Source organism: Rhea pennata, chromosome 22 (assembly GCF_028389875.1).
Source record: "Rhea pennata isolate bPtePen1 chromosome 22, bPtePen1.pri, whole genome shotgun sequence".
Classification (NCBI taxonomy): Eukaryota; Metazoa; Chordata; class Aves; order Rheiformes; family Rheidae; genus Rhea; species Rhea pennata.
The window spans coordinates 6,693,424-6,718,806 of NC_084684.1; the positions used below are offsets into that span (position 1 = coordinate 6,693,424).

Below are 25,383 nucleotides of genomic sequence, written 5' to 3' on the forward strand. Positions count from 1 at the left end.
GGTTATTGTTTTGGCTACAGACTGCAAGAGTTTGTAACTAGCCAGGCATGAGAAGATGAACACTCTTAAGGGTACCTTAAGCAAACAAACTTTTAAAAGCAGATATATTGCCTGCTTGAGAAGTCCTGACATCAGTCATTTGTTATGCGTGAACTGTTACTTTATGAAATAAGTTAAACTGCTAAAATTATGAAATTATAAACAGAAGTTTAATCATAAGCTATGGGCATCATGGAGAAAGTGTCTAGAACTCAGCCAGTGTGCAAAAGCAGGATGGAGTGGGCATTTAAACATCTTCATTCTTAAACTTACTATATATCCAAATATCTGAGATTATCTCAGTTTACTATGCTTACTGTTCCTCCCCTCATTTTTCTACTCTTGGGCCTTCAAAAAACTAGTTAGTATAGCCTAATTAGCTGTAAGGAAGATTTGTTTTAATTTGCACAGCAAATCCAAAACCTTTTACTTTGAAACTTTTGAGAAAAGACTGGTATCAGACATACATGTTTAGAAATACCTACATATACTTCTAGAAAACCAACGATACTGTCTATGACACGATGTATCAAATACCCAGACTGTATATTTGGCTTCCAAGTAACCAATTGTGTATACCTAGTTTTATATTTCCAGAAGTAAAGAAGTAAAAAATCTGCTACTGCATGAATTCAACTTTAAAAAAAGAATTTATTGAAAGAATTGAAAAATATGTTTTCAACAATATTTAAAACAATTTTTCAGAACATTAACAATATTTAATAAGATTTTTCTTTAAAAAATTCAGTACACTCTGCATTATATCATATTGCATCAGTTTTTAATAACTGCTTAAACTCTACTAGAGAGTTACTGTTTTTTTGGTTTTTTTGTTTTTTTTAATAAATTCATTTCCAAACCTCCCTTTTTGGCTCCTGTTGGATTAGAACAAGTTTGTAGAAATGGTATTATGAACAAACCCTTATATTAAAAATACTGCTCAACTGCTCATAACCAGCAAAAAGCTACTTTACTACTTCAGCTTAAAGGAGTTCCTGTAATGGAGTAAGCTACATCAGCAAATAAGCTTTTTGTTGCAAAACATAACCAAATCTGCGTTAGAGCTTTTTTTCCGATTCATGTCTGGTTTGAACGGAAGTTATCCTGCACCCCACCCTCTTACACACACGTTTTAGGCAGTTAACTGTGCAAAACCTGAATGCCAATCAAACCTCATATCCTGCTTGTGAACTGCTGGTTTGAAGAGCAAAGGCCTTGAAAAGGGACTTTGGACAGTTAGATAAATTTGTAATGTATTAACACAAATAATTTGGATCGTGTCTTGGTAAAGAGCAGCTAGTAATGTTATGATCAAAGCAGCTTTTCTGAAGTAAATCATATGACTTTTTTTCTCCTGTAGTCAGTCATAGTACCTCTCTACTTGACTGGGGAGTGATCCAAATAAAATTGTTATCAAGTGGGAACAGTAATAAAAGCAAAAACTGTAAAGCCTCAAAGCCCATAATGCAATTGCAATATATGATAAATTTAAAGACAACCCAGTAAATCTAATTTAGAGAAAGTAGTTAAATAAGTTTTGTTTACAGATTTCATGAACTACACACTCTAAAGTGGACAATTTACTCCATTAGATTTACTATTATGAAAAAGTATAAATAAAAAGTGCTGAATATAGTTTTATCTTAAAAAAAAATACTGAATAAGGCTCATTAATCATTTCATCTCACCTTCTCAAAGTGATTTCCACCTCCTAATGTGCCTAGTATTCTGCTTATTTTTCACTTAATACATTTATACAACCACTGTACCCTGTTCTTTGTCTCAATTATTCCAAGTTTAAATAAGAAAACAAATGGTTTTAAAGCAAAAAGTTTGATGCTTCTATAGTTTAAAAAGTCAACAGGTATTTAATAACTGAATATTTCATCTAGAAAACCTGTAAGCGACTTCAGAACAATTTACAGATTACTGCAGATTGAAATGAAAGACAAATCCCAAAAGCTATCTGAAAATTTTCCAAAATACCATAAAATTTGTCTGTTTAGACTAAATTAAAATCAGTATTATATTTTACAAAATTTACAAACTGAGTATTAATTATAGTAACACAATTTCATTGTGATTTGTAGCCTTAATTGAGTTTGTTTCTGCTTTATGGAAAAGTGCTCTCATCTTGATTTAATAAAACTAAACAGTCTAGGGCAGCATCCAAAAAGGAGGAGACATTCATTAAACTAGAGGAGAGCAGGTTATGTAGAGTTTAGAAATTAATACATTTCCCTTTACTGTCTTGGACCACACAAACATAAGACAACCACAAAAAGTCCTCTGCAATCATTTTGCAAAGAAATTCCACCTTAATCAGGAAGAAATTAATTCCTCCACAATATTATGGTGTAGGCCATAAATATAACAGATAATGTCCACTCCTTTAATGGCTGATGCGCAACATTTTGAAAATGCTACAGTTTGGATAGTATCATCATGAGACTGCACAACAAAGAACATAAATGTAAACAATATTCTTGGGCTTTATATATTTTCAGTCAATATACAGCACAAGCCCTTATCCCAAACTGCTTATTTTCATAAAAGCATGTACAATAAAATATGTACATCAAGAAGTTAGAAACATTTGAAAGCATCTTTAAAAAATGTACATATGAGACTTAGAATACCTTGAGTGTGCTGAAGGCACCGTTGCTACTGTATTGGGAATGTATATTCTCACTGATCAGCCTACCAATGTAGTATCCCTTTCTGTATTACTCAGTACCCAAAGTTGGAAGATGATATCCGTGAATGCTGAAGGCATTCGGGACCTAGTTTAGGATTTTGGTTTTCTTCAAGACAGTGGAACTAGACAACAGAGTAGTAATTCAAGTCCAGACTCTTCTTGAGCACCTGGTGAAATTTTAACTCTGTAGTCTCTAATGCTACCATTCATTCCAGATAATTAAACAAAAATAGTAAGAAATCAAACACATTGATGATTCACCAACAAAAAACGCAGAGCTACAAACTAGCTCAGCTACAAAAATGTAAATCACTGTAATCCCAAGTCAGCCCACACTAACACTTCTCCATGGTACTTGTGGATATTTATAAGGCGATGACTGCTAAAGGTCAAATACCACTCAATCAAATTGAGAGTTTTTCCTTTCTTATTTTTTTAAACTAGTTCAATCTATTCATAGAAAACATTCCTGGGTGTTCCTTCACCGTTTCTCGCATTTGCAACTACAGAGAAAGTACTATAAATGCTGCCTTGATAGGGAGACATTCTGAGCAAGATATATTGAAGCTAACAAAGAGCTTCTTCTAAAAGTAAATTCCTTAAAAGTTTTATATGCAGAAAAAAAATATAAGTACAACAAACTAAATATTTTAATGTCACTATTCTGTTAGGTATCTACACACAGCCTACCACGTTACTGGTAAGTTATTGGTTGCAATCAAATTACAGGCTTGCTTGTCAATATCATCAGAAATAATCCATGTTGAAATTTCACATTTAAAGGAAATTAAATTTGGATTACAACAAATCAGAGCCTAATTTTTTCTATTCCTTTTCCTAGCAGACAGGAAGTAGCAGTAGATTTCAGGCCATCAGCAGATCCGACTGGTATGAGGTACATCACTGTGTATGGTTTCTCTGTGTCTCCATATGTATTAGCAAAAAACTTAGAATTCAAAAATTTAAAGAAGAGATACTGCCACTTTCCATTCCCATGAGTCTTTTTAGATGCAGCTGCTTAAAATTCTTCTTCTTCAACAGTAAAGTTATTTTGCTTCTTCCGAACATTCCAGTGCAAACACTCAGCCAAACTTTCAAACCAGTCGCTCACAGGATCTCGGAAACAGATCGAAGGAAGGGGATAGCAAGAGGTAGTGATGCTAATACTGCAACAACATAGGAATACTCCAGGTCAGTCAAGGGCAATGAACGGCAAAACCCCCTTTCAGCAATGACCGTGGATGTCTAAAATTTTCTGTTGTTGTTATTAATCTTCAAGTCACTAGCTAAACTAGTGCTGCCTTCAGCCACTAGGGGAAAATAGTAAATTTCCATAATCAGGCAATAACTAATTATGCAGGCACATCTAAAGAGTGAACACAGGGCTTAAAATCGCTAACAGAAGTGCTGTGGATAACCCTTTTTTCCCACATAGTGAGAATCTTGAACCCACTCTATTAAAGTCCTGCATTCTCTTGCTGGTCTTCACAACCTCATCACTGGCACAAAGGAAAATTTAAGTCATCATCTCGGCTTTTAAATTTCAAGTTTTAACAATAAGTTACGGTACTGTGAAGTCTTGCATTTAATGAAGGACTGAATGACAAATCTGATACTTGGATCCTTCCTCATCTCCTGATCTATTCCATAGATTTTACAGCATCAGGGGAAATGTAAACAGTTTAAGTTGGAATATCACAGTTGCTGCACATTTTCCTTCCTGGTAAATAATATGGAGCAAGAAGGAAAAAAACGGACATCCTAAATGACAAATCTACATGTCACATACCACCCAAAATCACCTTAAACAACTTTCCATTAGGGTAAGCCACTACATTTTGTACAGAACAACTATGGAACCTTCATATTTTGCATTTTACCCACTTGAGGCAACAGCATTGCAAATGATCATAATGATTCACTAGATTAACATGGCACAACGCCATATGGTCTTATTTGAAGAGTCACTGAGTATATGCAACTTACTGGTTTAATTCTTCTCAGACTCTCAAGATATATCTTTATTTCTAAAGACATGTCCCCTCCTTGCCAAGTGTGCAACGTTCACGTGCTTTTGTCCCGATACTTGACTTGCTTTCACAGTAAGATCCAAAAAGCTAATGTGAGAAGTCAAACATTTTTAGCACAGTTTAAGTGATATTAGGGTTTATAAAAGCTTATTTCTTCATTGCCCTTTTAACAGTCTAAGCAGAATGAGAAAGGTGCATGAATCACTATTTTCTATATTTAAAAAAGATGCTACAACCAAAAAAGACTACCTGTCTCCATGGCATATTTCCTGTCTCTTCCTTCCATCAAATGAAACCCACGCTGTATTCCTGGCATCTGGGGAAAGCATAATCTGAAAAAGAGAAAAGAACAAAATTTCTGCTTCCAAACCTATTTTACTTTCTTTTCCTCAAGAGCGAGTAGAAACAATTTCTCCATCCTCCCTTTGAGTACAGAATTTACTCTTCAAATTTTTACAGTTGCACTGAAATTCATCATCTGTCAGTAATAACATTGCAAGAAAATACTGAACAAGTTCCAAACACTATGTTTGGTATATATACATATTTTTCTATATGCAATAAACTCCTCTTGATAAACCCAGCAAGGTCATAAAACAGAAAGACCTTCCAGTTACAGCCACTGCATGCCTTAATCCAGTTCCACGAGTTGGCTTAACATGTCTTTCAAAAAAAAAAAATCACAAAATTTATCAAGAACAATAGGTTTTAGCTTTAGATCTAAAACTACTAGATTCAGGAAATCATAAATTAATTGCTCATAACTAACTTAAGTCCTTATGTAAGAGAAAAGGAGAAGTGATTGTCATTGGCCGGTAACGCCCTCTGCAACATAAATAACTGGACTGACAGCAGTGCCATGAATAAACAGCCAATTCATGTATAAAGCAGGAACAACAACAACAACAAAACACAGTACACATCTCAACACCAAGGAGAGCCCTCATAAGGATTTTAGCTCTTTTCCAACTCAGACTGGAGGCTTTTAACAGTTAAGAAGTAGAAGGGAGGTTCTTCCTTAAATACATGCATTGACTAAAATTGCACATTAAATCCATTTTATATTCAGGTTTTACATGCCAATATTTTCTGCAAGATTGCATCCGCTGCAACAAAAAAAATCAGTGAACTGCAGATACCCCTAATAACACACTTAAAATCTGCAATAGCTTTAGCCATGAAGGATAGAATTTTTCATTCCTTGGAACTCCACTGAGTTGCAGGCACTTCAGCATGAATGACAAAATTCTATTAATCAGAATACAAATGTATTTACACAGTTTTTGCAGAAGTCTACACAACTACAGTCTGGTAGAAAGCAGTAGAAAGTTTTGTCAGAGCTGGTTATTATTCTACACAAAGATGTATTCTCCAAATAGATTTGATCAAGTCCTCCCACAAACAAAAGAACTGCAGAAAACTTAATACACAGCAATTCCTAACCTCTTCAATTAGCTCTTTCACATGCTTACAGAAGCTTTCAGTTTGAAAAGAGAAATAACATAAGCTAACCTTGAGCTCCACTCCAGCAGGAACAACAATAGGTCTGAAAGACAACGAGTGAGGGCAGATTGGAGTGATCATTATTGCAGGAACATTTGGATGAATCATAGAAGCTCCTGCTGCAGCTGCATATGCAGTGCTACCAGTTGGTGTGGAGACGATGACTCCTGTGATAGGAGCAAAAGTTTCGCTTACATTAACATTAGAATCAACATTGTTCTTTTGGAAGAAGCCTAAGAAATAGTACTGTTATGAAATAAAGTGAAGAATTTATCAACTTCTCTTCACACAAGAGCTGCAAGTCTAATACATAAAAAGCCAGAAATTCTCTTCTAATCTTTGCACAGCATGTTTGTTCTACAGCCTTATGTGAATTGCATAAACTTCTACATCTCAGGCTACATATCTTTACAACAGTGGCATTCATATGGCTGTAAGGGATAAGAATTACCGTTTAAGAGTTCTAAAGATGAAGTTCTCTAATGAGCTAAGAAATCTTGGCCCTTCAGCAAATTCCAGATAACCAAACAATTTTCTGAGCCGTTTTCTTGCTTTTTGTTCTAACGTATTATAGAAGCTGTCACTTACCTTCACAACTCCATATACAATAAAACGTAAAACACTCTTAAGCCATTGATGCTGTTATGAATTGTGTGAGTTACCAATACAAAAACTTATCTGTTCTTTGCAGCTCAGTGTTTTCTGTAATCCATGAAATGAAGCTTGAGATGTTGTTTCCATATGAGAGAAAATATCATCTGGTAAAATGGCAACAGTCTACACAGGAGTTGATATCAAGAAGCAAACTTACCATCCCCTTGCACTGTGGTTATAAGGTGTCCATCTAGAAAGACATCTACATTGGAAAGGTATGAAGAAGGACCACGATCCACTACAACTTCATTTAGGACCTACAGCGGTATCAAATATCACTACTTCGCTATTGCTGACTTGGTAATGTAACAAATGACAAGCAAAAACATGCTTTTCAGATCTCTGAAAAGTTCATACCAATTTAATATCCATTCAATTGCAATTTTGTCTTATCAAATGCCAGTTGAAGTTTTTATTTTATTTTATTTTTTGATGTTAAGAATTATGAGTTAAAGTCAGTTGCCAATAACACGCAGGACTTTTCACTTTTATACATTTTTGGAATAGCCTGTTTAAAAGTTGCTAATTTCTTTTCAAAAGAAAAGGAAAATGTTAGTAGACAATGGTATAATATTAACAGTTATGACTGCAGGAAGTAATGAGGTACACCACTTCCTCATTATTCAGTGCACGTATTGTGAATTATACCAATATTGATCTGTCACACTCTACTGGATCAAGGCAAGTCAACTAACAAGAAGGGGAAACTAAAAAAAAAAAAATTACAAATCATGTATTAGATTTGTTTTTCTTTACTTATTTTGCCTTCTGACCTGATATTGCATAATTTGTTTGCCCACTTCTTTCTCTATATTTGTAGATACTACTCCATTTTCTTCTATACCATTGTGTATTGCCATCTTCTCTCTGTTCTCTTTCACAACTCTCACTTTCAGCCTGCTTCGTAGAACAAGTGCTGCATTGCCTAGAAGTGAAATACAGGAGAAAATGCACAAAAATGATATGCTAATATAGTAAATTAAACTCTGTAATGACTAGCCATCTGAGTAAAATGCCATCTTTTCCCCATGCTTTCAACATTTCCAATTTCGTTCACAAGAATGAAATTCATGAATTTCATTCATATCCACTTGGTTAAAGTTCAAACCAATTTTTAGTAGTAATGAGTCAAATTTGTACTAGTCTTTCCTCCCTTTCCCTATCATGTAAAAAGAAACCATAAGTTTTATATGAACATAATCAAGACTAGAAAAGTACTAGCTTATTAGCTACCTTTCACTGAGACAGAAGCTAAGTTTAAAAAAACTACTGCATTAGAAAAACCTATTAAAAGACAACATTCTAGAAAAATGAAAATTCTACAAGAAAATCTTTATTTTGGGTGTAACCCAAATAACCTCGTATTGAAGGGACAAAATATTTCTCAAGTGTTTCATGAATTATGTTCAGAAGAAAATGACTTATGTGAAATATGAAATATTAATTTCTTTACAACTTATTTAGCAGTTATTTAACACACAAGTTCTGCATTTTCTTTTAGTTTTTTATTTCACATAGGATAAAGTTATCTCTTCACCATTTACCTTTACAACACAGTATGAAAAGCAGCACTGAGTTGAACAATACAATGCAATATTTTTATTAGTTTAATATACATTTTTTGGTGACATAATGTTATAGAAAAACCTAAGTGAGTCAATTAAAAGGATTAATTAGTCCTGGAAAAATCTGCAGGAAAATATAACAAAAAGAAAACATACACCCTGTCCCCTTAAATTTACCTTCTATAACCTGAGTGACTTGGGACTGAAAATTCTCAAAATTAAATGGAGTAAGAAATCCAAGGGATCCCAGATGAAAAGCCATAACTGGAGGTACACTACCCTATCAATAAAGAAAAGAATTTAAAAGCTACTGAATAAAAGCAGTATTTTGACTATTGATGTAATTTCAACTGTGCACAATAAAAACAGTGATACAGTTTAACAAAGCAGCTCATACGAATTATTTTAACGTGGTAGAGAGTAAAAGAGGTTTGATAAAAATGGAATGAACAACAGAGAAAACATACAGTTCTCAATAACAAAAGAAAAAAAAGATAATCTTCAAACACTCAAAAAAAAGTTTTAAATCTATTTACTATGCAGACCAACCTGAAAAAGTGAAGAAGCATAAAGTAAGGTCCCATCTCCTCCCAGACATATGATAAAGTCTATCTGATTGGAGATATCATCATAATCTAAAATACATTGAAATAAAGTTTGGAATAGCATGATTTATCAAAAACCTCAACTTCCTAAAATTCCTAAATTAAGTACAGCATACCAACATTCACTTACCAATATAAAAAATCTGCAACTAAGACACAGTAACAGTTGTTCACCAAAAAAAAACAACTTGATATTGATAATTGATTCAGTTACTGAAGAAATGCTAAGACAAATAATAGCTGTATCTCACTTTTACTTTCAAGAAATCATTCCCATACCTTCTCTGAAGGTGCAAAATTTCTTCTTCACTGGTCCAAAATTATCGTCATTAGCTATGGCTGGATCTTCCAAAACTTTTTTTTCTACATACACTATCATGTTATTCTCCTTAAAAGAGGCAAGATAAGGTTACTAATAACCTCTTAAAATGATGAAAATATTTTATTATCCCCACAATTTCCATTAGTTTAAAACATATGATTAATATTTTACAGAAGCAATTTTCTGCATCTATGGAGGGCTTTGTAAGTCATAGTATTCGGTCTAACTCCTAGTGAGAATTTTGCAGCATGCACAGGCTATGTAATAAATTAAACTAAACTTTGGAATATAAAATTACATGCTATAGTAACACTGCTATGTTTATTCAAAGCTAAAAGGATAAAGTATTTTATCCTATGCCTTTAACTTAGAACTGCAAAGAGAATGAAGGAAACAATTTTGCCTTTGCTTTTTGATTGTTTGCACTATACAATTCCACACATTCCACCTGTAGTAGAATCAGTACGACTGAAAAAAGTTTAGATATAAATATTATTTCTTAATTATTGTGGAAAAAAAAAAGCATTTCATTTCGTTACCTCAGTGAGATACACACAGAGTTCTTTAAAAGGCTGCAGTAGACTAGCATCACGTATCTTTTTAATAACAAGGACACTCTTGGGAGGTTTGTTCCACGTCAACCGCTGGCTTGCTGGGTCCTGAATGTGCCTGGAGAATAGAACAAAAAAGGCAAGGTAGCATAAAGCTTTAGAATTACTAGATTTAAAATGCCCCTTCATCAGAAACTGTTAATATGAAAAAAGGTAAACAGATGATTAAAAGCACTGAACAGATGAAAGAAAGGGCAGAGGCATGCTGCAATGTCTCATAGGTTTTCAAAAATTTTACTACATTTTACTTTGACAATACTGTAGTCCAGTAAGAGTATATTCTCAATTATAATCACACGCAGTCCTTGAACAATATAAAAAAAGGATACAATAGTTTATAATTGTAATGATGCTTTTTCTCCTATGAAGTCAATCAGCAGTTCACCATATCAAGATGTAACACCGCATTGTTACTGCAAGTTGTCCATTTCTGCAACTGCTAATCTGCTAGTAATATTTGCAAATGGGGACTTTAATAGAAGCACTACAAAAGCTACTGGGATCAAGTTCTTCAACTGGTATCTCCCCTAATGCTTCCAGCCATAATGCTTTCCTCTATCTTGTCTTAGTGTTCTCCTCTTCAACTGACTCAAAATGAAGAGAAATAATTAGACAATCAGAAAAATCTGCAGCATAATAAACTTATTTTTTTTCTTCCAATACTGTAAATTAAATGTCTAGCTTATGTAAACTTAATGTAAACTTAATGTCAATGTAAACTTAAATAGTACAGTAATTCCACTCCAGCTATTTTTTTCTTTTTAGGAATGTTTCCTACAGCATTTTCACTGTTATCAGATCACAGTCAAAGTTTTCTTGATGTATTTTGAAAGCTGTAGATGCAGTCATAAACTCCACAATTTTTCTACTAATATTAAGAACTCCTTCAAAACTACGCTACCACAACAGAAGGGCAAACGTTTTAATGATTAAGATCTACACAGTGGAGCTGTACTAAATCCTCAAGCCAAGTCTCAAAAATTATGAAAAAATGTTTTAACTCTAAAAAAAAAAAAAAAAAAAAAAGTAAACTCTATTCTGAGAAGTCTGCCTTACAACTCCTTTATACTTCTTGTCAGGAAGCTTCAAAATTAGGGACTTAACAAGATTAGACATCTAAAATTTTCTATTTCAGTACAGTATCATGGTAAGCATGACAGATACATAAGTATATGTGAATTTTGTGCAGTATTTCTTGAAAACACTATTAATTTTCTGTAACTAATGTTAAGCCCAAAACAGATTTATCTGCTTGAAGTAACCCAGATAACTACTGCTTGAAATTAAAAAAGTTGAACTTTAGGAAGTATTTAAAATACTGCTCTATTGTCAGATTGCATTCAAAGACTTCAGAACCTCAAGAACTAGGCTACTTGTGTAAGAATAATTTTGTAGCTTCCTAAGGATAAAAGTGGATTCAGTAACAGAACTTCACACTGCTCCATAATACATTTGGTTGATTTAGGAATATTCAGTTGCATTTTTCTACTTTGCATCCAATTCTGAGCTACAAAATTTCACAGATGTATTTCACAGATTATAAGCATCTCATCTTTTCCATATGGTGCACATAATCCACAAAGCAAAGCAGATTAGTATAAATGCTGTACAAGCCAAACTTGCAATGTGATTTGGATTTAGCACTCCAAGGGTTAAAAGAAAACAGACAATGCTGCTGGAGATTACACATCTTCCTCATTTTATTTTCAAGAAAAAGGCTGAATGCCTATACTGTATATATAAATACAGCAGCAATTATAGGCTAATGAAACAGTCTAATACTGAGCACATGTACCAAAATATGAACTACCACAATGTAACACAGAGCAGTATAAACACGCAGTTATTTCTCCACTCAGTATCATGTACAGACTATCAACATCGTGTTAACATTATGTTAAATTTCATCTCATTGGATTTTACTATCATCAAATCATAGAATAGTTGATGTTGGAAGGGACCTCTGGAGATCATCTAGTTAGTTCAATCCCCCTGCACAAAGCAGGGGAGGGTTGTTGGTTGTTTGGTGGTTTTGTTTGTTTGTTTGTTTGTTTTTTGGTAGGTTGGTTTTTAAGATAAAGTATTTAGTCTTAAACATCACCATGGATCTCAGATTACAAAACATATGGAAGGTTTCTCCCTGCCTTCACCGGCCTACAGATAAACCAGCAATAAAAAAAATACAAAAAGGATTTCCAGTAACATGTGTAGCATTTACATGTTTACTGTTGCCAGTAATTGCAAAGGAACAGAAGCTGAAGTTTTATATGTCTTTTTAAAATATATAAACAGTGACTAAGAATACTGTTTTCTATATTGAAGTTAATTTCATAAAATTAAATTCCTCTGATCTCAATACTGTTAAAAAGGAAAACACACATACAGAAACAGCCCCCTACACCCTCCAACACACAGATTTCACCATAATCAGGCTACTTTGCAAAGCTAGCAAAGAAATAAAGATTGAAGCACTGCTTTTTACTTAAAAATCCAAGAATGAACACCAAATTTATTCAGACTTGTCTGTCTATTTCAACTTTACTCACCAACTCCACGTAGTTCTATTGAATGAGAAATTATTCTTAATGTGCTCTAAGATCTTCATGTTTTTTTCCAGAAGTCAGGGAGGCAAATGCAACAAAGCTCCAAAAAGAGCTGAAGCTTACATCACTTCTTACTAAACTGCTATCTCAAAGAAAGTATTTTTCTCTGAAGTTGATTGACAGTTAAGTATTTTGATCAGTCTCAATAATAGGTTGTGAGACTTTACAGAAAAATTCCTAATAAAACAGTATTACACAACTTCAGAGGCAACAGTATTTCATAAGAAAAATCTCATTTCAAGAAAGAGTTTAAACACAGGTAACCGACCACTCCTCTCCCTCCAAAATACAAATACTTAATTCTTTTTTCAGCTGAACAGTCATTCTGTTCTTCTGGTCCTTTTACACAATAGCCTTCAACTAGCAGGTTTTTCAATACAGTCACCACCATTAGCACTCAACAAGACACCAAGACCAGGACTAACTGATGCCCATATACACAAACTAGGATTTTCTGTTAAACTCTCTTCATTAAAGAGAAAGTAACATTATTAGTGACTAACAAGAAAGAAAAAAAAGCAAAGGAAAAAGATTTAACTTGTTTTTTAAAAGCCTCAAGAAATTAGAAGCTAGAAGAAACTCAAACAGTAATTTACAATTTAGTTTTCAAATAGTACTTTCTTTCTACAACCTAAGAATGCCCTATTTCCCCAGCTATTCTGAACACTGCATTAGCTCTCTTTTCCTTGGCAAGTAGCGTGCGCTCAGTATTGCTGCAGCCTCTGTACTGAACTGCTCTTGCCACTGTCATTATATTGTACCAATGCTGGCTCAGCCCATGGGGAGGAGCATATTCACCACAATCAGCTAGGTAAAAGTGTACAACACAAGCTAGATTTTCAGATGAACTTCAGCATACCAAGACACTAACTTAAGAACAAACAGAATGCATGAGGAAGTTAAGAGTTCCTTAACTCTTCAAGACTTTTGCCACACCTCGTGGAAGAAGTTAAAGTATCACCAACCTGTTTTGAGGAAAACTACTATTATTTAGGTGTAGATCTAGGAAAATAAATATATAATCCAAATACCTTAAATTTATTTAATTGTAACTGAAAATCAGAGCAGTAAGAGCTTTTCAAAAGAACATTTACCAACTTAGTAGTCCCTACAGAACCCTATCAATTCCTTGTTTGACCAAGTCAAGACATCGATTACTAAGCATATGGTGATAAACATATGGTGATAAAAGGCAACACTTTTATGTTGCCCAACCTACAAAATTAAAATGTGTATATAGCTGCTGAATAGAAACCACTCCTTAATTTCACAGAAAATTTACCAGCAACATAGACTATTTCAAGCTACAAATTTAAATCACATTATACCAAGAAAGGGAAAGACCTCAGACTTCCCTGTACATACAGCAATTTCTCTTCATGTTCATAAAAACTCTTTTTCTTCAGTGGCACTTTCCTCTGTCACTGAAAACAACCTCATTTATATATATACATACATATATATATATATATATGTGTGTGTGTGTGTGTATGTGTGTGTGTGTGTATATAAACACACACATATCTAGCTATATATCTCTCTATGTATCTATGTGTGTATACACACACACACATTATATATATATACATATATATATATATATATATGTATATATAAAATCTCTATCTCAAGTCAATAAAATAAAGAAAATGCTACCAATACCTTCTCTGCATCAGTATCAGATTATTATAAGGGTGTTTTTTTAATACACATGCTGAGTTTACTGTCAATTCTGTTGAAAAGGGTTTACTAAACTAAGAACCGCAGATTAACACAGGACATACCTAAGCAAAACTTAAGTACTTAATACTATTTGAATGCCCGCTCTATTTTTAAGAGAAATCGTTCACTTTCTTTTCAAAATATATATATTTACACCAAACTGAGAATACTTCATTAGTTTAGGTAGTAGAGTGTGGGCCTAAGAACACCCAATGAATTAGTAAAGGAAGAATTACTTGAGAATCTGCTTGCAATGCTATCATTCATTCTCCTCCCAGACTGACCTTTCCAGGGCTCTGTACGATACAAACAACAGGCCATTTTCTGCAATACAGACCCCACACTGGCAATCGAGTAACACAAAAACCTCTGAGTATCAGGCAAAATACAAACAGTGCTGATTAGGGGAGTTAGTGGTGGAAAAGCAAACTGTTACTTTCTTTCACATAAAATAATCATAATACTGTTAATTTGACTTAGCTACTTACATGATCGTTTTAGGATTTTGCAGCATACAGGCTTTTGGTCCAAAGGTGGTCACTGGGCATGGTCCATGCAAGGAGCGTGTCCTCCTGGGGGAAAAAAATTAAAAAGGTAAAAGAATGTGAGGGCAAACTAGATACAATTAGCTTCCCAACCACCCAAGCCACTTTGAAAAGCCACATCAGGCAATGTGGGGCAAAGTACATTTCTTAAACCTGCATTTGCTATTGATCGGCCTAGATAATTTTATGTGTTCATACATTAAAAAGCTAAAACGTAACTCCTCTACCTAGTCCTAATGATTTTAATCCAAGTCTCATTCCCCAGCTTATCCACTCCACATACTTAGTATTTACTTCCTAAACACTAATACTAAAAGCACATACTCTTCTTACTCATTTAATCTGCACTTTGCACAATGGAAGCATCACAGCCTCAAACAAGGTATGGTCAAGTTTCCTCAAAGTTCATTCTGTGAAGGCATGTCTAGCCTGCTAAGTTTCTTTTTTGTATTAAGTCTCTTCTGACATTACAATACAGAACAGTATGTGTGTGTCTGAGCCAAGACAGAGCTACACAGTAGTAAAAAAAGGTTTCACAGATTAAATACTAGACCACAGGACTATAAAATATATATGTGTAATATGTATATAAATATATTTTTTTCTAAGCTAGAATAATAAAGAATTAAAATAACTAAAGGATATATTTTTCAACTCCACAATTATGTTGGCTATTTTTAGAATTACAACAGAAAGCACAAACAAGTACTTAACACTTCAAGTCCTAATTAGGTAAGCAACTGAACACTGGATTTTGTAGGTAGCTATAAAACAACACTGAGAAGTTATCAAACGAGACACTTGTGGCAACACTCAAAAGCAGATCAAACTATCTCTGTAATAACACAGCTGAATAAAAGAACAGCAGCATTCAGCTTTTGTTACACAGTTCAGCAGTTTCATGACCTTCACTGAACAAGTGTGCCCAGTCAATTATTTGAAATACAAAAGCCTGCTTTTTTTGTTTGTTTACAGTATATGCACTTCATCTTCCTTAATATTTTGGCATTTGGCATTAATTCTTGTTGACAATGAGTCAACCAAACACCTAACTATACAAAAAAAAAAAAAAAAAGTCCAAAATCTTTGCCTTCAGAGGACATTCTAAGCAAAAAAAAAAAAAAAAAAAAAAAAAAAAATGCAGTTGCTGCTAGCTGTGTGTAATTAGACCGTAATAAAGAATTAGTCTGGATCAGTTTCTGGGTGACTTCAGCTTCACTGCTGCAGACACATTAACCACTTCCTTTTCTGTATTTCTTGAAAGGCTATCTTAACTAAAAGAACACAATTTTATAACAGGACAGGCAGACTGATTAAATCCAGTATAAATATAAGTAAAATTATTTAAGTCATATTCTTAATCTCAGTAAGGCACAGTAACATGTAAAAATTAGGTTTTCTAGTGCAAGTCTTGATAAGCATTTACAAAGACACCTCACAATACCTCCTACCCTCCTCAGCAAATCTGTAACACAAGAGTGAAACTTACCTAACTCATTAACTACTGTTTTAATTCTTCTAATAGTATTTACCTAATGTTTCAATAAAAACTACTGGAGAATATGCTTTTCTTGTGCTTAATTCAATTAACATAGGAAGTGTTAATTAACCTATTGCTTGGCAGTAGCAAATAATTATTCTATTGCCTGTATTTGTGTGTACCCTAAAGTAACTCAGACTAGCCTGGTAACCTTAAGCGTGAACCATGTTATATTAACTGGTAAGTCTTGAAAACCAAACTCCAAAATCTACTAAAATCAGAAGTCAGGTTAATAAGATATCTAATCAAGGAATAACAATAACATTCTATTTGTTCCACATATAAGAAAATATGCTTGTGTAAGACTGTATTCCAATAATGAAAACAGGTATTTAATTTCACGCAGAAGTGATATTTGTTTTTCCAAAAAAAAAACCCAAAACTTTTTCTTCATTTAAAAATCCAAGTATGACTCATTCAATCAGATAAGATTATTAGGAAATGTTTTATAGAATTGTCATCACTTATATTAAGACAGAAAAACAAGCAAAGACTTGCATTATTACAGATTAATGTATACACCAGTACACGTAAAGGAACAGTTAGTCTCTGTCTACTTCAAAACAAGAAAGTATCCTACTATCCTAATTTAATATCCTACCGCAGAAAGCAGGATATTAAAATAATACTCTGGCAACATCACTTCCCACTTGCTCTACCTAAGCCTCACTCAGTAACTGTCTTTCTGTCTTTTAACAAAGTCCTTATTCTTTGACACTCCCTGTAATCAGCTAATCTCTCCTCCTACAAGTAGCAAAGATACACATCTGATCTATGCAACACTCAAACATAAATTTTCCCTGCAGGCTCTACTTAATATTTGGTATAGATTTTAATTACAGCTTTGCTTATTTTTTATGATAAATCAATCTCTGCACTATTCAACCAATCAAAGGTAATACGTTTGAGTGACAACAAGAATTTAAAGCAGTTTGTAATAAGACTGTCTTTGCTAAGAATGAAGAGTAATGCTCTGGAAATTTTACATCTCTTAGAAACATATACTTGCCAACTCAAAGCAGATAGGCAACTACTTCAATTTCAGTACTATACAGCAAGCTAAGAACACTTTTAGTCTGAAATTCTGCACAACGCCTTTGGATAGTTTTGTGCTTATTGAAAGAAAGCCACAAAGGATTTTACACAGTATTTTAATGAAAAAAACAACTTGTAAACAGCAGGTCTAGTTAAAAACCACATTGGGTAAGGTCTACAAAGATCACTTCCAGTTTCAAAAAGTAGTATCTTGGCAGAAGACAAACAGAAATTTAGACCACTTGGTCTTTTTACACAGGTTAACTAGTATATAGTCCTAAAGATTCAAGTGGAGGGGGAAAGACAGACCAGTTTTACAGCATCCTTTTAATGGAAAAACTTACCTATTAGTTCTGATGCACAGCCTAGCAGCTAGAATAGAAAAGTCAGAGTGTAGTAGTTCTTTGTGAACATTTCCCAAAGGCATTAAAGTACACTGAGTTTCTAAACTACCTATGCAAAGTAATATACAAATTAAAAACATGCCAAGCTTTCAGTCTTTTTAGATACAGATTTTTGCCACACCTCCCTTTGCTATAGAGCTTCCTCTGCTATCTTGATTCTCACCAACGTTTGCGCTGCATTGCAGCTGCAATCCTACCTACTAAGCAGTAGGAGCAGAAGAGAATTTCATCTGTTAAGCAATTCCTCCGTGACTCTGTCTGTGCTTCAAGCATGGGGACTGTCACAATACAATAGTGTTAAGTGCTGATAAACTTCCCACAAGAACAAGATACACTGCTACCAAAGCATGCTATTTAATAGCTACAACAGGTCCAAAGATCACAACATCAAAAGTTGAATCCAAGTTGTCCACATGACAAAGCACTGCAAGCAGATTAGCAAACTGGCTTGAAAAAAAAAATGGGTGTTTCTAACTGCTGCAATATGACCTGCAAGCATGAACTAACTTTGTCCTACCTCATGTTACCATGTAGTTTAAATTCCCATACAGGTTTTTCACATACAGCACTAGAGCTCTAGCTAGAGCATTTTTAAAAATTGCAAAAGTGACTCTGATGTTCATAGATTCCTCTCTGATACCATAAACTGCAGATATCTGTTTTGACAATCATGTAATTTTGATTACAGGTATGGTACTAGTATCTTCCCTCTTTCATTTTGGACTAAGGACCATCTAAAGTGCATTTTAAGGACTCCTTAAAAACAACCTGTTGAGCAACAGGTAAAGTTCTGCCAACTTGGCAGGAAGCTGGAACACCAAGCACAAATCCGTTTTCTCCTGTGACCTGAGTTACTATCAAGCTTTGAATTGACATTCTCAGTACAGAAGATTTGTGTTTTATTTCTGTACTTAGAATTTCTGAAGCTTTACTGAAATATGACAAATACCTTTTAGCATTCAAAGTTGAAATCTATCCTGAGACCCTGGAAGTTGAACACTTAGGCACAATGGATTTCTCAAATCTGAAAATTATTTTGCATTTATCTATTTACAGGCAATAACATTATAAAATTTTGTATTCCATGAGCTTCCTTCAGCTAGAAACATACTCAGACTTTCTTATCAATCTTTCTTAGAAATAGCTGATTTCAACACGACTCTCCAGAGAAAAGTTTTATGTACAGTTTCTCTTTCTCTACCACTCTTCCCACTCCCCCCCCCCCCCAAAAAAAAAAAGAGGGGTAGGTGGTCTCTTATGTTTTACACAGCCCTTTCTAAACGTAAATACTTCTTGAAGACAAGCTCCGACATATTCAGCTCAGAAAGCATTTAAATGTCATGCAAAAATTGAACGAGCAAGGCATTGTATTGCTGAAGCTGTATGTGCATGTGTAGATTATTGCCAAAGTATCTATTAAAAAAAAAAAAGTTTAAAGACTTACTGAGAAACACTAAAACAGAAGCAAGGCCTCACTACCAACTAGAAGCTATTTACATTAATGTGGATTTAGCGAGGACTACCTAATGGGCTTGTTCAGAAATTCAAGTTCTTTTCACAGCACGGACCACAATAGGACGGTGGCTCACTGATTATCTCTCTCCCTATTCATTACAACAAAATCTTTTTTTTTTTCCTGGTCATTATCACTTGACGTAGTTGTAGGACTACAGTTATACAAAAAGAGTAATGATAACTACAATATACTTTTTCCTTAAAGGTAGCATAGCAAGAAGAAACAAAGCTGTACCGGAATTCTTTGGTGCTTCCTAGGGCTGGTGAAGCAGACAGGCTTCGTGACTTAGCTCGACCTCGGCTAGTACTGCTCCACTCCTCATCATCATGACATGCTGAGCAATGATAAGTAGATTCTGAGCTCATATCAGCTTTATTGGTACACAATTTTTCTCGATTCATCTCCATATTGGAAGTGAAGGAGCTTCAGTTAGGGAAAAACTCAATTCCTAGGGAAAAAATGTCAGGGAACAAAAGGTAGGGAGAAAAGAAGAAAAGTTTCAGTATTACTAAAGCTAATAAAGCAAATACTAGACACTGAGACGACATACTGAGAATTTTGAAAAACACTTCTCAAAGAGACCCGGGCAATAGAGAAGTTCTTCAAAATAATCAGAAGACACTAGAAGGAAGAAAGACCAGAGTTAAAACACAGAAGTTCCCAAACCTAAAAGTACAATGTGCAGTCTTGTGAAATGGTGGGAAAGAGATGAGTGAGAAGACAAAAAGGAGCTCCAGGAGCTAAGCTCAACACAGATATGTTAAACATTAGTAGTTCAATACCAGTACAGATTCATATCTCCAGCTGCATACAGGAAAAATAAATTCATTTTTCAGACTGTAGAGGAAAAAAAGCGAGAGGAAAGAGGAAAAAAAAGGAAAATTTATTCAGCCTCCTCATAAGTGATACATATATTGAATAAATAAGACCAGAATACTCTAGGCTACAATATTGAAACATCTGTCAACAGATGCAAAAGAATAATGGAATAGAGAAGATTAATAAGCTTCAGTTCTTCAAAAAACTGACTTTAAGATCAAACTGAAAAGAGTTCTTAAATTATTCATGACAAATTGGGGAAATGGTCCAAAATAAACAAAGTAAGTACAAATGTGAAGTATTTCACTTTCACAAATAATCAGCACAAACAAGATGAGGAACAGCTTGCTAGCCATAAATTTCACAAAAGTATTTAAAAAAAATAAAAATCACAGACCAAGTTTGAGTTTGTATATTCTTATATGCTTACTTTCATGATACAAACAATAGCATGGGTAAGAAGTCATCTTTTCTTTATGCTTTGTACTTGTACTCTCATTTGCACAAGATAGTATCCCGTACAAAAATGTGTCATAACATTATTGTACAGTTAAAAAGGACTATGACTCTGGAAAAAAAAAAGAGTAAAAAAAGGTATTTGGTTGTAAAGCTATGAGAGGATAACAATCCCCAAAATTTCACAAATAAGCTTCACAACATCCCAGTTTTTAGATAACAAAAACGTCAGGAAAATAGTGATTCAGAACAAGCACTAGTTTATTACCTATTTGGATGTAACTACCACCCACCTAAATTATTAAATGGTTTTACTCCTGCTGTAGATTGTGCTTACCTTAACAGGACACCACTAAGAGCTACAGTTACTGTCATCCATTAATAATTTATAACATCCTGCACTCAAAGTTATCGATGTTTAGTTGTTGGTTACTCATTGCTTAGTATCACCTATGACCAAGAATTGAGAAATGCTCATTTCAACACACTGACTATTCTGACATCTGTAATCACAAAAAAATGTAGCTCAATTTTCAATCAGCACCAAGTTCAACATAATTTTTGTGCCAGTTACTCGATTTGTGCACATAATTATTGGGATTGTACAAGCACACAAACAGACTGAAATCTGCCACAGCGTAATTTTTAATAGGTTCTCATTTGCATTACTTTTTAGTCACAGCCTCATCAAGTTCCAAGAATACATCACTGGCTGGTTCTTCCTGAACGAGGTACAAAAATCAAGTCACTTAAATGCCTACATTTCAGAAAATAAGTGACTTTACACATAAGATATTGAATATCTCTGACAAGAAAGGTCCATTCAGTATCTGTGTGTAACTGTGGAAGATCTTATATTGTTTGTTTGTTAATTCATCTTCTGAACTAAGCCACTGTTTTTATTTTAGAGATTCTAGACCCAAACAAACATTTAACTTCCACCCCTCCCCCCCATGCAAACTTGTTTCTGACTTAAAGAGTTTTCCTGGTCAAATACAAAAAGAATCAAAATTTTAAGCTTTGAAAATTAAGAGGATTTTACCCCATAAATTTTAAAACAAAGCCATAAATGAAGTTAGAAAATTAGATATTCATTCATCTTCCATTTGTACCTACAGAGAACTGAATGGCATGTACCATCAAAATGCACAAGCCTATCAATATATCTAAAAAATTGAATACCTTAATTTATACGTTTATATCTAAGGATTATTCTTTGTAAGCTGAAATCATTAATATAAATAGAACACTGTTTGCTGTGTCTGTTTTACAGGACCACATAAGTCTTTCCAGCATCTTAATGCAGTTAAGACTTCTATGTTCTTCACTACTAATCTTTCTGATTTCTAAGGAATTACAGACCTGTCTGTAAGTCTTTACTGGACTACTACGGTCTTAACTAATACTAGCCAAAACTAGTACACTTACTGTAAGTCAAAGTTAATGAGTCAATATATTCCATTTTGTAAAATTACCCAAAAAATGCTGGAGATAATTTTCACCAGCTGAAGAGGCCATCTCCTCATGCACAGTCAAGATGAGGAGAAAAAAAAAAAAAATATATATATATATATATATATATGTATACGTATATATACATATATATGAAAAGGTAGGGGAAGGAGATAAAGAGAACCACTACAACTTATTGTGTTTTATTATCCAATGTAGAAACCAGGTATTTAAAAAAGAAAGTTTATCATCACAGAATACCCTAAAGAACTATGCAGAACACTTTTTGTGTGTCATTAGTTAGCTCTCAATACAAATTGCTGCTAAACTATTTACAAGTATTGAAACTGAAAACTAGGAGTGACAGTTACACATCTCTTATCCATCCACAGCAGCATATTTCTCAAAGATATTCTTATTTTCCCACACATATATCCCTTAAATATCCACACTATGCATCCACTCTCACAAGTCAGAATTTTATGCAAAATATTTTTTAAAAATAGTGTAAGAAGAGCACACACAAAAATAATACAGCCCAGGTAGTTAACAGTACATTATTCTCCTTTGCTTTCCCATCACATAGGTTATCCACTCTGCATTCCTTTTTATTCAGACACTGAATGCTGGATCTGGACCTACGGAAATAAAAATGAGAACAACAGGCTGGTTAACAAAGCGTGTGCATAGAAATGCAACATCTGTGAAAGGTGTTTAAGGAGAATTAGTCTTCTCAGTAACTTCACAGCTGGTATGTTCCCATCCTGTACTACCTTCTCACCCTTAACTAAGAGATACAGAGAACAACCAGGTGCATTTCCAAGTGACTTTGCTGGAAATACGTACTATCTGACAGATGCCGCTGGTGGGGAAAACACGATCAACACAAAACTGGAAATAAGAAGCTGCAAAGACCTAGCAGTACCTACAGCCTAAAAGCTTGATATTCCTTCTGCAATACTTCCTAATTAAGACTGTTTTAACTACAGCTTACATCATACATTGTTAATTAACGCTCCCTCATAAGACCCTTATTTAATAAGCAGATCTGACATAAGGACAAAGCTATCACTGAACAGCAACCAGGACTGTATCCAAAACTTTCAGGTACATGTAAACAAACATGTGAATAGGCTGCTTTTGTCTAGGTCACGACCAAAAGTTAACAAAAAGGGAGCCAGAAGTTCAGTATTACAGAATGAAGGAGAGTTGAAAAAAGACTAACGCTTTCATATTAAATTTCCATGACAGTGTCCCAAGTGGTACAAGCTCAGTCCTCTCTCTCATATCCATCCACCTTTTCATTGTAGTATCACATCTTCTGCTCCTTAGTCATTATAAACAAGCATTCCCATGAATAAAAATTTCACATCAAACCAACCATGATACAGAAGTAAACAACATAACATCCCAAAAGTTTTACTATCCTGTTTAGAACATGATTATGGATTTATATCTGTCTTAAAAACCTTTTTCTCCACTTTTTGATCACACTGAATGACATACTTTTAAATAGTTATTGTGTAACAAAGTTTTCCCCTCTGCTAAATGCATGCTCCCAATTCACTGTAATTTTGCAATTACTGCAGGGTCCATTCTGACCAAATACACACACTGCATTTAATGTGTCTTTACGATTACAGTTATTCTACTAATTTCTTAAAAATTGCATCAGCCATTCAAAACTCTCCATTTTGCAACTTACCAATCATGTATTAGAGCAAAAGAGGACAAGGTTATATCCAGAAACTGGATATAAGGTTATATCAGTTGCTGTACTGCCACAGCCTCTTGTTCGTTTGTTTCATAAGGTGTTCACTTTGTTCTGTTGGTAAGCTGTTTTTTTTTTTAACTCAAGTAAGCACTCTACTAGAGCATACATCCACAAGGCCGTAAAAGCTCCTCTCACCCCCAAAAGAAGCAATAACTGTATCAAGCAGACAAGACTTTGCTTTAGTTTAGAACTTTGCGTTCTAGTGTGTCTGAAGCAAAAACAACAAACAAACAAAAAAATCAAAAAATCCCACCATAGTGAAGTCTAGCTGTCTTGACACTAGCTGAAACTCCATGGCATCTTTTTTGATAACATACTTATTACATACTTATAAAATACTTAAGTGTTTTACAAAACTCTGTTAACTCTTCCACTGCAGAAATACACAACAGGCACCTTTGTTTAACATACTATAACACCAAGGAACAGATACTAATAACCCAAAACTCGGTCTTACTTACATCCCTAATCCATGTCAGCCTGGTCATACATTTGACGCATAACCAGCAAATCGTGGACCAAATTAAGTTGTCCTGCTCGTTATCCTTTCGAGAAACTATGCTCCTGCCTCACAGCCCTTATCGCTCACTTACCAGAGTGTATTTACTCCGGTTGAACAGTTCTCCTGAGCTTGCAGAAGTTACCGTTTGTCCCAAAGGAAGGGAGCTTACAGGGCGGCTAACAGCTCGCTCAGTTTCCAGCTCCATACGCTCTCACCTCGGCGCGGCAAAGCAGCCCCTCCAGGCCGGCTCGCCGCGGCAGCGGCGCGGGAGGCAGGCGCCGCAGCTCCCTCTCGCTTCCCTCGGGCCACAGGCACCGCACTCGCCCCAGCACGACCCGGCCCGGCCGCTCCGCAGCCGGCCGCAGCGCCGCGGCGCGCCGGGGGATGCCGCACAGCCCCCGGAGAAGGACACGCACCAGCCGCGCAGCAGGCCGCCCGGGGCTCCCCTCACGGCGGCCTCCTCCCACCCCTGGCCCGACTCACCGCGCCACGGGCTGCTCCACGACTGGGAGACGCCCCTCGCCCCAGCGCCTTCAGAGGCCGGCACGCCGGCCCCGACGGTGGTGGCGGCGACAGCGTCTGCTCCCGTGCAGCGAGCGGAGCCGGCGGACCCTGCGCGCCTCCATCCTCCTCTCCCCGCCTCCTCTCGAGAGACGGCCCCGGGGGCGGGGCAGTGCGCATGCGCGACGAGACGGCCCTCCAGGGCCTGGGCCGCGCTACATCTGAACGCCTGCGCCGTGCGGAGCCCCGCCGGGAGCCGCTGTGCGCCTGCGCCGGCCGCCCCGTGGCGGGGGTAGGCGGACGCACCAGCGCACATGCGCGCGCCGTGCCTCAGGGAGCGGGAGGCTGTGAGGGGTGGTGTGGGGGTGTGTAGGCTGCTGCGTGGAGGGCTCGGAAAAGCCTTTCTGCTCTACAAGACTGTCACTGCACATTTGAGACAGCGTCTGCTGACCAGGGCAGGATTCAAACCTGCTTCAGACATCTCGGT

The 25,383-nt window shown here is 35.5% G+C and overlaps 1 protein-coding gene across 3 annotated transcripts; it reads right to left on the reverse strand.

Moving 5' to 3' along the window:
• Positions 1–789: 789 nt before the first annotated feature.
• On the reverse strand, positions 790–25,029 carry NADK (NAD kinase). 3 transcript variants are annotated; one of them, XM_062593570.1, is made up of 13 exons: positions 24,879–25,029; positions 22,676–22,757; positions 19,627–19,840; positions 14,841–14,924; positions 9,956–10,085; positions 9,374–9,482; positions 9,039–9,124; positions 8,667–8,769; positions 7,698–7,849; positions 7,082–7,181; positions 6,280–6,437; positions 5,017–5,099; positions 790–3,903 (listed from the first exon to the last, which is right to left on the reverse strand). In XM_062593570.1, exons 3-13 carry the CDS (start codon positions 19,797–19,799, stop codon positions 3,756–3,758), a joined length of 1,326 nt encoding a protein of 441 aa, XP_062449554.1. In that variant the 5' UTR covers positions 19,800–19,840; positions 22,676–22,757; positions 24,879–25,029; the 3' UTR covers positions 790–3,755. The 3 variants fall into 3 exon arrangements, with proteins under 3 accessions (XP_062449554.1, XP_062449552.1, XP_062449555.1); XM_062593568.1 differs by lacking the exon at positions 22,676–22,757; XM_062593571.1 differs by lacking the exon at positions 24,879–25,029 and having other exon boundaries at positions 22,644–24,047.
• Between the last annotated feature and the right edge of the window lie 354 nt (positions 25,030–25,383).